The 12,068-nt window shown below is 43.4% G+C and overlaps 1 protein-coding gene across 1 annotated transcript in view; it reads right to left on the minus strand.

The window, feature by feature from the left end:
• Positions 1-1,330: 1,330 nt before the first annotated feature.
• SLC1A3 (solute carrier family 1 member 3) overlaps positions 1,331-12,068 on the minus strand; it is a 79,714-nt gene continuing 68,976 nt past the window's right edge. Inside the window, exons 7-10 of the mRNA XM_003981454.6 lie at positions 10,130-10,363; positions 9,367-9,561; positions 5,835-5,969; positions 1,331-3,582 (exon numbers count right to left, since the gene is read on the minus strand). Of these exons, the coding sequence (XP_003981503.1) occupies positions 3,378-3,582; positions 5,835-5,969; positions 9,367-9,561; positions 10,130-10,363 (769 nt within the window). The 3' untranslated portion in view covers positions 1,331-3,377. The remainder of the gene's footprint in view (positions 3,583-5,834; positions 5,970-9,366; positions 9,562-10,129; positions 10,364-12,068) is intronic.

Genomic DNA, 12,068 nt, shown 5'->3' on the forward strand with positions numbered 1-12,068 from the left:
AGTGTAGGATTTAAAAACCTTGTTAGAAATGTATTTACTTATCAGAAACATTTTTAAGAAGTTCACCTGAAAAATGTCCAGTTATATTGTGAACAGATCTGTGACGACCACGCCTAACGATCTATGTTTTCCTTCCCCATCATCTTCTGCATCCCCACCCCACCCCGCCCCCCAAAACAGGCCATACAGTCACACCTTGACCGAGCTGCTATGTCTCCACAGACCTCCCACAGGAGGATGACCAGCTTCTCAGACTTGCACTCTGGAAAGGGTGCAAAACCCAGCTTAGACTGCAGAAGTGAGAAAAAGCCTGGTGATTGCAGCAGGAAGCATTTCCTAGTACTGGATTGATCTTTTGTGGCACTTCCCTGAATGCTTCTGTGCCCAGAATGTCCTCACCCATGTCCAGATATGGGTCCCCTCAAGGTGGCCAGCGCTGGTTTGGTTCCCGCGGGCTGTGAACCTCCCCAATCAGCTATGTGAATACCACAGATGCCTTGAAATAAGTTAGGATGTATTATTGATCAAACGCTGATTTGTAAATTTTTTGGTCAAAAGAGGCTTCAGAGAAACAGATGGGAATTAAAGTTTCTACCCCAGAAAAAAGAAAATGCACAAAGCCTTCCCTACAGTTTCAAGGGCTATGCAAACCCACTGAGGTCTTCACATGGAAACCCATGACCCAAGGGTTTCCAGACCCTACTTAAGAGCCTCTCCTCTGACTGTTACCTACAGGTAGAGGGTCACATTTAAGAGTCTCCAGACACAACTTCAACCTGGGCATTCCATAATACTGTCTGCCAATTTTTTTTTTTTTTATTAAAAAGCCCGAGGGGGAAAATGCAGTAGTCCACAAGTTGTTCTTTATGAAAAGAAGGGTTTACTAGCACGGGGGCTGCTTCTGAAACATCCCTTGAGATCTTATTCAGCTCTTTTCACAAATGGCAGCAGTAATCACATAGATAAATCTACCTAATTTGAAGGCCAGGCAGGAAATTACTTTTTGGGGAGAATCAACGGTGGCATTACACTTTTCTAATCCCCACGTGGAAATGATTCAATTTCTCTGAGAAATTTATGTGGACAAGTAAGGGGGGGCTGTTACTGCAAAGTGCTTCCCTCACCAAGCCTAGTTCTAGGACTTGGGCGGGAGAGCAGGCATCCTTCCTCATTTTCTTGTGACTGGCTCCCCCAGCTGGTCCTCCCAAGCTTTTGCCTAGTAAAAACCTACAGAGATCTGGAGGGGATCCCTTCCCGGCATTGCCCTGAGCTTACTGCAATACTTCCATGAATGGGAACTTTATGGGAATAACAACAACATACAAAATTATAATGTAAAACTATTTTTTTTTCTTTATTGAAAATACATCTACAAAGTAATGTTTCTCAGTCCACACGGGGTGCATGTTATATGCAGAGCCTGTGATGGGCTGGCGAGAGGATCGTCCTAGAGGATTTACTTTCCATAAGAAATGGTTAGTATTAAAAAAAAAAGATCACACGGCGTAACAGAATTAATTTGACATGATTAATTTTTGCTCTACTGGTGTCGTGAGACGACAGCCACGTACATTAACTTTCAGAGTGTATCTCCCAAATAAGGCCTCGGCATTAAATGGTTATTCCACCACAGCCTAACGTTAACTTTTGTACACACGTGATGCTCACGATCTCTAGAAAAAATGTCTCTAACTGTATATCAGAGGGTGTATGTCTAGATATCCAGTCTGTTAGCATAATTAAACCCATTCTTCACCATTTTCGGTCAGAGACTCAAACACAGCTGGTATTGTCTGACAGTTCCCACTTCATGTCTTTGACTGAATGAATACTCCTTAGGGGGTAAAAAATTAATCTCCTCTAAACCTGGGAGCTGCCTCGCCTGAAACTAATGCCCCTGCTGGTTTTTTTCTTGGAACCCCATTGACCGTGTCTTTATACTGATTCATCTTCTACCATTTCTCTCAGGGACACAAACAAAATAAAACCAAACCCCACTCCGGCCGAAGGGTTTGAATGACTTGGTATGTGGAATTCTTACACAAAGAAATATCTTGTTTCTCTTATTCTAAGAACTTCTGATTATAGGCAAAAACTTTTTTCAAATAAGAGACCACCCACCCAGCTCACGGACCTCTATTAGAGAGAGAGCTCATTCATTTGACTTCTTTATATATAAGAAGTGACCTCATATTTTCATATGCGGACCTCCTTGGGGGATGATTTTGAACTGAAGAGACAAAGTGTTTCAGGTTAAAAAAAAAAAAAAAAAGAACCTCTCCTTTTAAATTCTTCCTTAAAGATCATCTATAAATCTTGGTGTCTCAAAATCCCCTGTGTAACGTCAACCATGCTCCGTTCTTTCCTACCTGGCTCTTTAGTGTTCCGTAGTAAGACTATGAGCATGCCTGCTGGTTGCTAGTCTTACATTTTACTTCCTAAAAGTCCATAGTCAGTTGAGGAGTGGTGGGAGACATCCTGCCCAGAGAAGTCCCTTCGGTTTGGGAAGAATAGGAAAGAAGGGCCTATTTCCCGTACTGGGAAGGACCGAGCAGAGTTTCGTGAATAATTCCGCTCCCAAAATGGCCTCCAGCCTGGTGACTTGCATGACTGATATTCTGGCCACAGGACCTGGTTAAACCACACAGCCATCCGTCCCCTACTTAGAAATGTTCATTCCTAGTAAACGTCCTTTCTGAAAGTCCCATGGTCCATGGAATCATACCTGCTTGGGACAGGATGTTCCAAGGGAAAATAGAGGGGAGGCTCTTCGTGATGTCACAGGATGTTTGGGCTAGAAGAGACCATAAAGGCATCTGGGGAACTCATTTGATTTTACGGATGAGAACACTGAGGCCTAGAGAGGAGATGTAACGTGCCCATGGCCACATGGAAATTTCACTTTTATGTGCTTCCTCACAGGTGCACTAGGTGAGTATTCATATTGTCTTGCTATTAATAAAATCAAAACACAAATCGGCAGAGAAAGGGGAACAAACCCTTCTACTGTCCCATTTGATAACCGATTGTGGTTTATCAAGTTGTTTTGTTTTGATACTAAAACTGAATTGTATTCTGAAGGATTTTTAAACGTTGTAGGTTGATTTAAAAGCATATTTTAGCCTACTATTTGTTTGACTCTCTACCTTATAAAAGAACCACATTTACAGTTTTGTGTGCCACATAAACTTGTAAGATCTGATCCGACTCGCAAAATCCTCCCTTGTTTTTGGATGATTACTTCCCAATCCTATCAGTGTATTATGCAGGACAAGGGAGGTAAGGGGCTTACTGGACAGAATGAGTTGTAACGAGATGGAAACATTTTACAATGGTTTGCAAACACCCGCTGCTCAAGAAAACATTTGTGTGTTAGTCTACATCTTGGTTTCACTGTCCATGGGTTTCTCACTTTCGCTTTCCTGGGCAATCAGCTGATAGGGTTTCTTCATTTCATTCTCTTCGATGACCGAGTTACCCATTTCTACGTCTCGGTTCTTCAGTTCGTGTCTTGACAAGTGCTCCACAATGCCGGCTCCAAGAGAATCTCCCAGCACGTTGGTGGTGGTGCGTAGGCGGTCCCTGGGGGTGTAGGTGTGGGGGAGGAAAAACAGGGCTCCTGTGAACATCATGTGATCTCAGCTCATATTGTGAACTGGCTGCTAAGTCTTTAGAGGCATCTTTTTAAAATTCTGCTGGGTGTATCCACCAATTGCAACATCACATAATACACATAATATTTATAATAGTAGTTACTAAAAGTTATAAGGATATATAGATTACCAATCTTCAGTTACTAGTTCCAGTCCTAACAGTGGGTAATGACCCTTCCCTTTCTCCTTTTATTTAAAATTTCTTGTTGCCTCTCTTTCCTACAATTCACCTTCCTTTATATCCGCGGTTCTCAAAGTGTGATCCAGAGACCCCTGGGGGTGCCTGTGGTCAAAACTATTTTATTTTATTTTTTAATGTTAATTTATTTTTGAGAGAGACAGAGAGAGGGGAGAGCACGAACAGGGAGGGGCAGAGAGAGAGGGGGGAACAGAGGATCCGAAAACAGTCTCTGCGCTGACAGCAGTGAGCCCGATTTGGGGCTCGAACTCACCCACCATGAAATCATGACCTGAGCCTACCCAGATGCTTAGCCAACTGAGCCACCCAGATGCCCCAAAACTATTTTCGTGATAATGCTAGATGTTATTTGCCCTTTTTTGTTCTCATTTTTTCATGAAAGCCTAGTGGGGTTTTGTAAAGACTACAACATAACACAAAAGATACCACAACAGATTCAATGCAGAAGCAGTTAGGAGACCCCAGCTGTCTTGCATTAAGCCAGACACTAAGGAGATTTCCAAAAATAAAATAAAAGGGCATCATTCTTTTCCCAAAATTTTTAGTTTGGTCAATGACATTTTTTTGCAAAAATATTATGTTAAGATGTAATGAATTTATTATTATAACCTTTAAATGAATTTAGCACTTAAAAATGTCTGTTTTCGGGGCGCCTGGGGGCTCAGTCAGTTAAGCATCCAACTTCAGCTCAGGTCATGATCTCATGGTCTATGACTTCAAGCCCCGAGTCAGGCTCTGTGCGGACAGCTCAGGGCCTGGAGGCTGCTTTGGATTCTATGTCTCCCTCTCTTTCCGCGCCTCCTCCGCTCGCACTCTGTCTCTCTCTCAAAAATAAAATAAAAGCATAAAAAAATTAAAAAACTGTCTGTTTTCCTAATATGATAAATATTGGTAGAATCCATATAGATAAAAACTTTTGGGATCCTCAGTAGTTTTTAAGTATAAAGGGGTCCTGAGGCTAAAAGCTTTGAGAATCACAGTTTTACACTATGAAAGTCCTCAAGGAGTTGAGTGCCAACCGTGGGCCCAACAGTGGGCTGAATGCTTTCCGTGCATCATTGCAGTTAATCCTCGCAGCCCCAGGGGGTGGTGGATGGCATTATCATCTCCATTTTATAGAGGTGGAAACTGGGGTGGCTGGTGAGGCTGCCCAATGTCACACCGGGCTGGGATGCAAACAGATCCAAGTGACTGTGGGACTCATGCTCTCAACTGCCTACCCTGCTGCCACCTATCGTGCCTTGAGCACACCCGTCAGCTCCTGGTGACCCTTCTAGTGAAGACAACATACAGTTGACTCCAGCATCTACTGTGTCCTTCTAGGCATTGGCTTTGGGCAGCCTGTGAAAAGATGTTTTTGCAACGGAAAGGGAATTTATGAGAGAAAAGAGGCAGATAATGTCAGCTGGAAGGGTGAGGGGAACATGAGAGAGGGCTGGGCCCCCCAAATTAGGGTCTGAGGGGATGGGGGCTGCCTTTTCCCCAGAGCCAAAAGTCATTTCTGCTTCACTAGTTCTCCCACTGCACGGCTGCCCCTCTCCCCGCTGGGTTCGGATGCGCACATCTGTGCTGCATTACGCCATTGGAATGGGAAGCACAAGGAAAAGGGCCTGAGCCAGTGTGTGGGGCCTGTAGTTCTGTTCTCACCACCACGGGGACGTGTTGTGCAATTCAGAAAATGCCTTGCTGATTTATGTCGGCTTTCAGACAGCCGGTTTCCCAATCGCCGGATGGCTTTATGGAGTGAGAAGTGTAGTTGCCAGATGTGCCCCCTGGGCTGATAAGGGAGCGAGAGCGCTTGGCGTCTGGGACTTGGCCTCCAGATAAGGGCAGGGACCAGGCGGTGAGGACAATGCAATTACACGCCAAGCTGCCCCTGCTCTTGGAGCCCTTTTGGCGGGAGTGCCCAGCTGCCAGTTTCCTTAGGAAGACAGAGGGGGTCCCTGCGACAGCAAGCCGGGAGGCAGTCGGAGCATACTCACAGAAACCAGTCCACGGCGATGATGAGCGTGATGTCGTCGGTGGGCAGGCCCACGGATGTCAGCACGATGACCATGGTGACCAGGCCCGCCTGAGGAATCCCAGCTGCCCCGATACTGGCGGCTGTGGCTGTGATGCTGTTAAAAGAATTCCCCAAACGTAAAACATTTGTACACATCTCCCCAAATGATAGGCCCCGGAAAAACCATGCACAGCGGCGATGTCTGACTTGCCAAGTTAACAGAAGAGGACGTGCTTTAGAAACCTTTAGATGAGAGTGTAAAAAACCCGCGGAGCTAACAATAACGTTAACCAGTATTTATGAAGAGGTTCTTTTTTTTTAAATTTTATTTTATTTTTAACGTTTATTTATTTTTGAGACAGAGAGAGACAGAGCATGAACGGGGAGGGTCAGAGAGAGAGGGAGTCACAGAATCCGAAGCAGGCTCCAGGCTCCGAGCTGTCAGCACAGAGCCCGACGTGGGGCTTGAACTCACAGACGGTGAGATCATGACCTGAGCTGAAGTCGGACGCTTAACCGACTGAGCCACCCAGGCGCCCCAACTACAGCCATTTTTAAATGGTAGCTATGTACTTTTGCACATACCTGAAAATATTTTCCAAGGTCTAAAAGACTGCATAGTTACAATAACAATTTGTTTCCAATAATTCTGTCCAAGTAGAGGATTGTAAAGCTACTGAACTTATAAGGTTAATGTGGTCAGAAAAACAAATCAAAGTTATTAATGCAAAAGCAAATGATTTATGAACAAAGTTCTGTGTGACTATAAATATTTTTTATGGAGGCAGTGTAGACCTGATTTGTAAGGCATGCAACCTGTCTAGGACTCTGTTAAATACCTATTTGATTCAGGCTGATGTGACACTGTGGAAAATGTTTTATAAATAGTTTTATAAATAGTAAAGTATTACCTAGATATAAAGTGGAATTAATGAAGCAGTACGTCTGTGGAGGAGACTATATGGTTCCCTCATACTGTCCCTCTTCTGTGGTACTAGAGTATTTGGTTGGTAAATGGCTGTTCAGAATGAAGACTACGTTTCCCAGCCTCCCTTGGAGATTAAGTTCTGGCCAATGAAATATGGATGAAAGTGACCAAGTACCTTGCACGCAATGCCCTCCTCCTCTTCCCAGTGGCTAAGATTTGGAGGTGATGATAAGCCATCCTGGACCACTTGGATGAGGGTGACACCCCAGAGACGATGGAAACGACACCCCAGTCCCTTACACTGTAAAACACCTACCAGCCTTGAGGGCTTTGTGGAACAGAGCTGTTCCACATGAGGAAAAAATGCAGTTCTGTCTTGAAGTCACTCTTATTGTTATTATTATTTTTTTACTCTGTCACATGCAACTGAACCTTTGTTTATAACTCAGGGATTTTCAACCAGTATACCAGAGTATGCCCAAGAATAGGTTATGGTGAGCTGAGATACTGACTCCCAGTCCCAGTGTGGTCAGACTGTGCTCAGGCCTCCCAGAACCCCCAGGCCACTCACTTCTGGCCATGATCGGCCTCATTTTTTAATCATCACGCATCCTACGACTATTATTATTTTCCAGTAACTCAAAACATATATATGGAGTCTAACATAACTTATTTCCAAACAGACATATGTGCGCACACACACAAAAGGTGGGGGAATTGAGAGATTGAAAACAGACTAAAATGACATAAAAACCAAATGCAAGCCATAGATATGGATTATATTGTGGTCTAGGGGAAAAGGCTACACAAGATATTTTTGGGGCAACTGGGGAAATTTGGATACAGAGTGGGTATTCTGGAAGTATTTTAAAGATTCCTACTATTGTGGTTATGTAGAAAATGACTCTTATTCTCAGGAGACCTATGTTGGACTCTGTATATGTGAAATTTAATGAAGGCAGAGAAAGAGGCAAAAAATGGTAAAATGTTAATTGTTGGATTTGGGTAGATGTCTGTCATCATTTTATTTCAACTTTCCCATTTGTAAGATAGTTTTTATAATGAAAAGTGCAAAAACTATTTCGATATCCAAAATAAATTGCTGATAATAATTCACACACACACGCATGCACACACACACACTGAAGAGGAGGGTCTGATCTGGATTTGAGTCTCTCTTGCAGTCACTTATTGGTCTGTTGTGCATAACTGACTGTTAATGAGTAAAAATGGGGGGTTACAATCACATATGCACATGGATATGCATGGGCTAGTGCCAGAAGAATATAAAAGAAATTAGCAAGCCACAGTGGTTGCCTCTGGAGAAGGAAACTAAAAAATTAGGGGAAGGTGTGGAAAGGAAAATTACCTTTCACCAGATACCTCAAATGTAATAGTTAAAAAATAGTCCACGGAAATAAAATTCTCAATCTATTTGTCCATGTGGCCTCTCCTCTATTTTATAGTGCCTAAAAATTAACCCAAGAGAAAATGTTAATCCAGTTTTTCAAGTGTATTTTTTAAATACTGTCAGTAAAAGCTAATGCATTTTAATGCTATTTAAAACTGAAGTATAATCTAACATTTTTTTTTTCAACGTTTATTTATTTTTGGGACAGAGAGACACAGAGCATGAACGGGGGAGGGGCAGAGAGAGAGGGAGACACAGAATCGAAAACAGGCTCCAGGCTCTGAGCCATCAGCCCAGAGCCCGACGCGGGGCTCGAACTCACGGACCGCGAGATCGTGACCTGGCTGAAGTCGGACGCTTAACCGACTGCGCCACCCAGGCGCCCCTAATCTAACATTTTTAAAAAAGAAATATCCATACTATGTATTCTGTAGATTTTATTTTTATTTTTTAAAATTTTTTTATTAAAAAAATTTTTTTAATGTTTTGATTTATTTTTGGGAGAGAGAGAGAGAGATAGAATGAGACTGAGCACTAGCAGGGGAAGGGCAGAGAGAGAGGTAGACACAGAATCCAAAGCAGGATCCAGGTTCTGAGCTGTCAGCACAGAGCCTGACGTGGGGCTTGAACTCACGGACCGTGAGATCATGACCTGACCTGAAGTCGGCCACTTAACCCACGGAGCCACCCAGGCACCCCATATTCTGTAGATTTTAAAAGAGTTAGATGTTTTATCGATGGTACATTGATAAATAAATCAATCCAGTGGCAAGCAGTATGCATGGTATGATTCCATTAATTACAAAAAAAGTGTGTGTGTGTGTGTGTGTGTGTGTGTGTGTCTAGGCACTAGAAATGGTTTTTGTACCCCAAACATTAACAGTGGTCACCTATGGAAAGATGGGGGGGGTGATAGTGGCAGGTAAGTTACACTTCTTACTATCTACATTTCTATATTATTAGAATTTCATTATTAATAAATGTGTACATCTGTAATTTAAAAAAAAACTAATAAAAATATCTAAACATCAAAAGTAAAGCTATTGCCACAAACCCCAACCTCCGGTTTATGTATGATCTGCTTTCCAACAAGTTTCTTTATCCAATCCCTGATCACCGTCTCATCACGTAAAGTCATTCTTAAGCAAATGTTGTGTAGAACTTTCCTCATACCTGATTGTAATAATCTGTCCAAAGTTCAGCTCAAAGTTGTTAACTTGAGCGATGAAAATGGCAGCCAAAGCCTCATAGAGTGCAGTCCCATCCATGTTAATGGTTGCCCCCACTGGGAGCACAAATCTGGTGACTCGTTTGTCCACACCATTGTTCTCTTCCAAGCACTTGAAGGTGATGGGTAGGGTAGCAGAACTGAGAATGGTTAAAAAAAAAAAAAAAAGGTGTGTCAGCTGATCGTCCAGATGGTTTAGACCATGACCCTGTGTTTGGTACTTTGGACAGAGTTCCTTCCTCTCCCATGTCCTAATTTAAAGGGAACTAAGTCAGCACTTGTATAAATAGGGGATTAGGGTTAGCAACAGTGTGGGTCCCCTCACTGGGTTATTTGCAGCTCTCCTGCTCCTGGGTTCTTCTGTGAGGCATCACTTGTGATTATCCCCTATCCTCATGGCCTGTGCCGAGTGACTCTGCCATCTTTCCCTCAGGCAAAGGTCAACTGGAAGAGAGAGATGACAGTGGGCGGGAAGGGAATCGCTGATACGTTTGCCTCCCCAAAGGAGAGCCAACCATTCCCTCAATCCCAACTAGGTCTGATTAGCACCTGAGTGAAAAGGCCAATTCATATGCCTGGAAGTGTAAAACCCAGAACTGCACCCCCTGCCCCCCCCCCCCCCCCCCCCGCCTCCCAGGATTCTGGATTAAAGTTAAGTTTGAGCTACATTTCTTGATAGGAATAAGCCACACATATATCCATACATACCTGGACGAGGTTCCTAGAGCTGTGATGAGTGCCTGCAGCAACCCTCCAATAAAAACCCAAGGGTTTTTCCGAGTTACCAAGAAGTAGAGGAGGGGCAGGACAATGACCGCGTGAATGAGCAGGCCGACGATGACCGTCACTGTGTACATGGCAAGCTGCCCCCCAATCACTCCCATGTCTTCCATCTCAACAATTTTCCCTGCAATCAGGAAGAGGATGCCCAGAGGGGCGTACCTATGTAGAAGCAACATACGCACAGTCGGAAGCCTGATCTCCAATGAGCTATTCCAAAGAAACTACCATGTGACAAGAAAACGTGAGGGTTATTTCCACACTTTTTGTGCCCAGGAGACTATTAGAACTTGCAGAAACTGTGAACTTCTTTTCTTTAAAATTTATTTATTTTTGAGAGAGAGAGAGAGAGAGAAGGGGGGGGGAGACATGGCATGAGTGGGGGAGGGGCAGAGAGAGAGAGAGAGAGAGAGAGAGAGAGGGAGACACAGAATCAAAAGCAGGCTCCAGGCTCTGAGCTGTCAGCACGGAGCTGGATGTGGGGCTCCAACTCATGGACCAGGAGATCAGGACCTGAGCTGAAATCGGATGCTCAAATGACTGAGCCACCCAGGCGCCCCTTTTCTTTTCTTTTTTAAATATAAATTTAACTATAAATAGCACATAATCAGGCTTTCCTCTCAGAATTTCGCTAGGCCACAATTTTTTTTTTCTCCTTAGCCTATGATAAAAGACAGGTACAGAGGTTTTGTGGGGGTTTTTTTTGTTTTTTGTTTTTTGTTTTTTGTTTTCACCTCTTTTTCTAGATCATTCTCCTTTCACCTCATCTGAGTCACTTTTGCGGTCCTCAGATGCCACCCAACTCCCCCTGCCTTTTGTTCTCTTTCTAAGTACCCTGCACAGCCAGAATCCACTGAACCAATATCCAGACTTCGGGAGGGTTTCCCACATCAGAGCCTGCGTTCCAACTTAAAGCAAGACACACACAATGCCATTTCAGTGTTTTAGATTTGCAGTCATCTCAATCAAAGTCCGTTTTTGTTACTTTTTCCCCATACTACATACCACTTACACTATCACTCAGTATTAGTCTTCAAATCAGCTTTTAAATAAATTTACTGAGTAAATTTCATGTTATAGTGACAGTGGAAAACTAGTACCATTTCCCACAGATCGAAGGCAACCATATAATCAATCCAAAGCTATTCAAATTAACAATGTGTATGCAGGTACCGCCACGATCAGGTTACAGATGTTCTAGTTAAGTAGTTGTCACCCACCGGCTGCTACTGACATTTGTGATCTTCCCCTGTAGCCTGGCAAGAATGAACAAACGAGACACAAAACAACTTGTATGTATAGCAACCCCTGTTGCATCAAGATCCCTCTGCCCTGCTTTCAACTCCCTTTGATGTATGCAGTGAACTACGCCCAAACTCACGTTACCAAAAACAGAGGGGCCAATCACCCTGAAGGAGAAGGGTCTGCTGGGAACTGTGGAGGTCTTATTTCAAGTTGAAAAATACAATGCTTCTTTTAAACGTCCTTTAAAAACACAGGCCAGGAAATTATAAGTACCTGTTTTCAGAAATGTAATAACTCAAGGCTGAATGTGCAGGCAAATGTACAGCTAGAAAAGCTACATGTGAGGTTCATTCAGCAGCCTTGAATGGGCTTCTTTCATAAAAGAGGTGAAAGGTGGAGGCATTTTCATAATATGAAGATAAATGTCCACTTTCAGCTCTGCCAGGATTTCAAAGGAGGGGCCCCAGGATTTCAATCAAGGGCTCCTGTGGAGACCGCATTCTGATCAGTCTTCGTGCCCAAGTTCACATCCACCTCATACAAGCTCCTGAAAAATGGATTTCTCTGGGCTTTGGAGGCAATAAAGACAAAGGATATTTTTAATCATGTTGGCGAGGGCTTT

This window comes from Felis catus, chromosome A1 (assembly GCF_018350175.1).
Source record: "Felis catus isolate Fca126 chromosome A1, F.catus_Fca126_mat1.0, whole genome shotgun sequence".
NCBI classification, from domain to species: Eukaryota; Metazoa; Chordata; class Mammalia; order Carnivora; family Felidae; genus Felis; species Felis catus.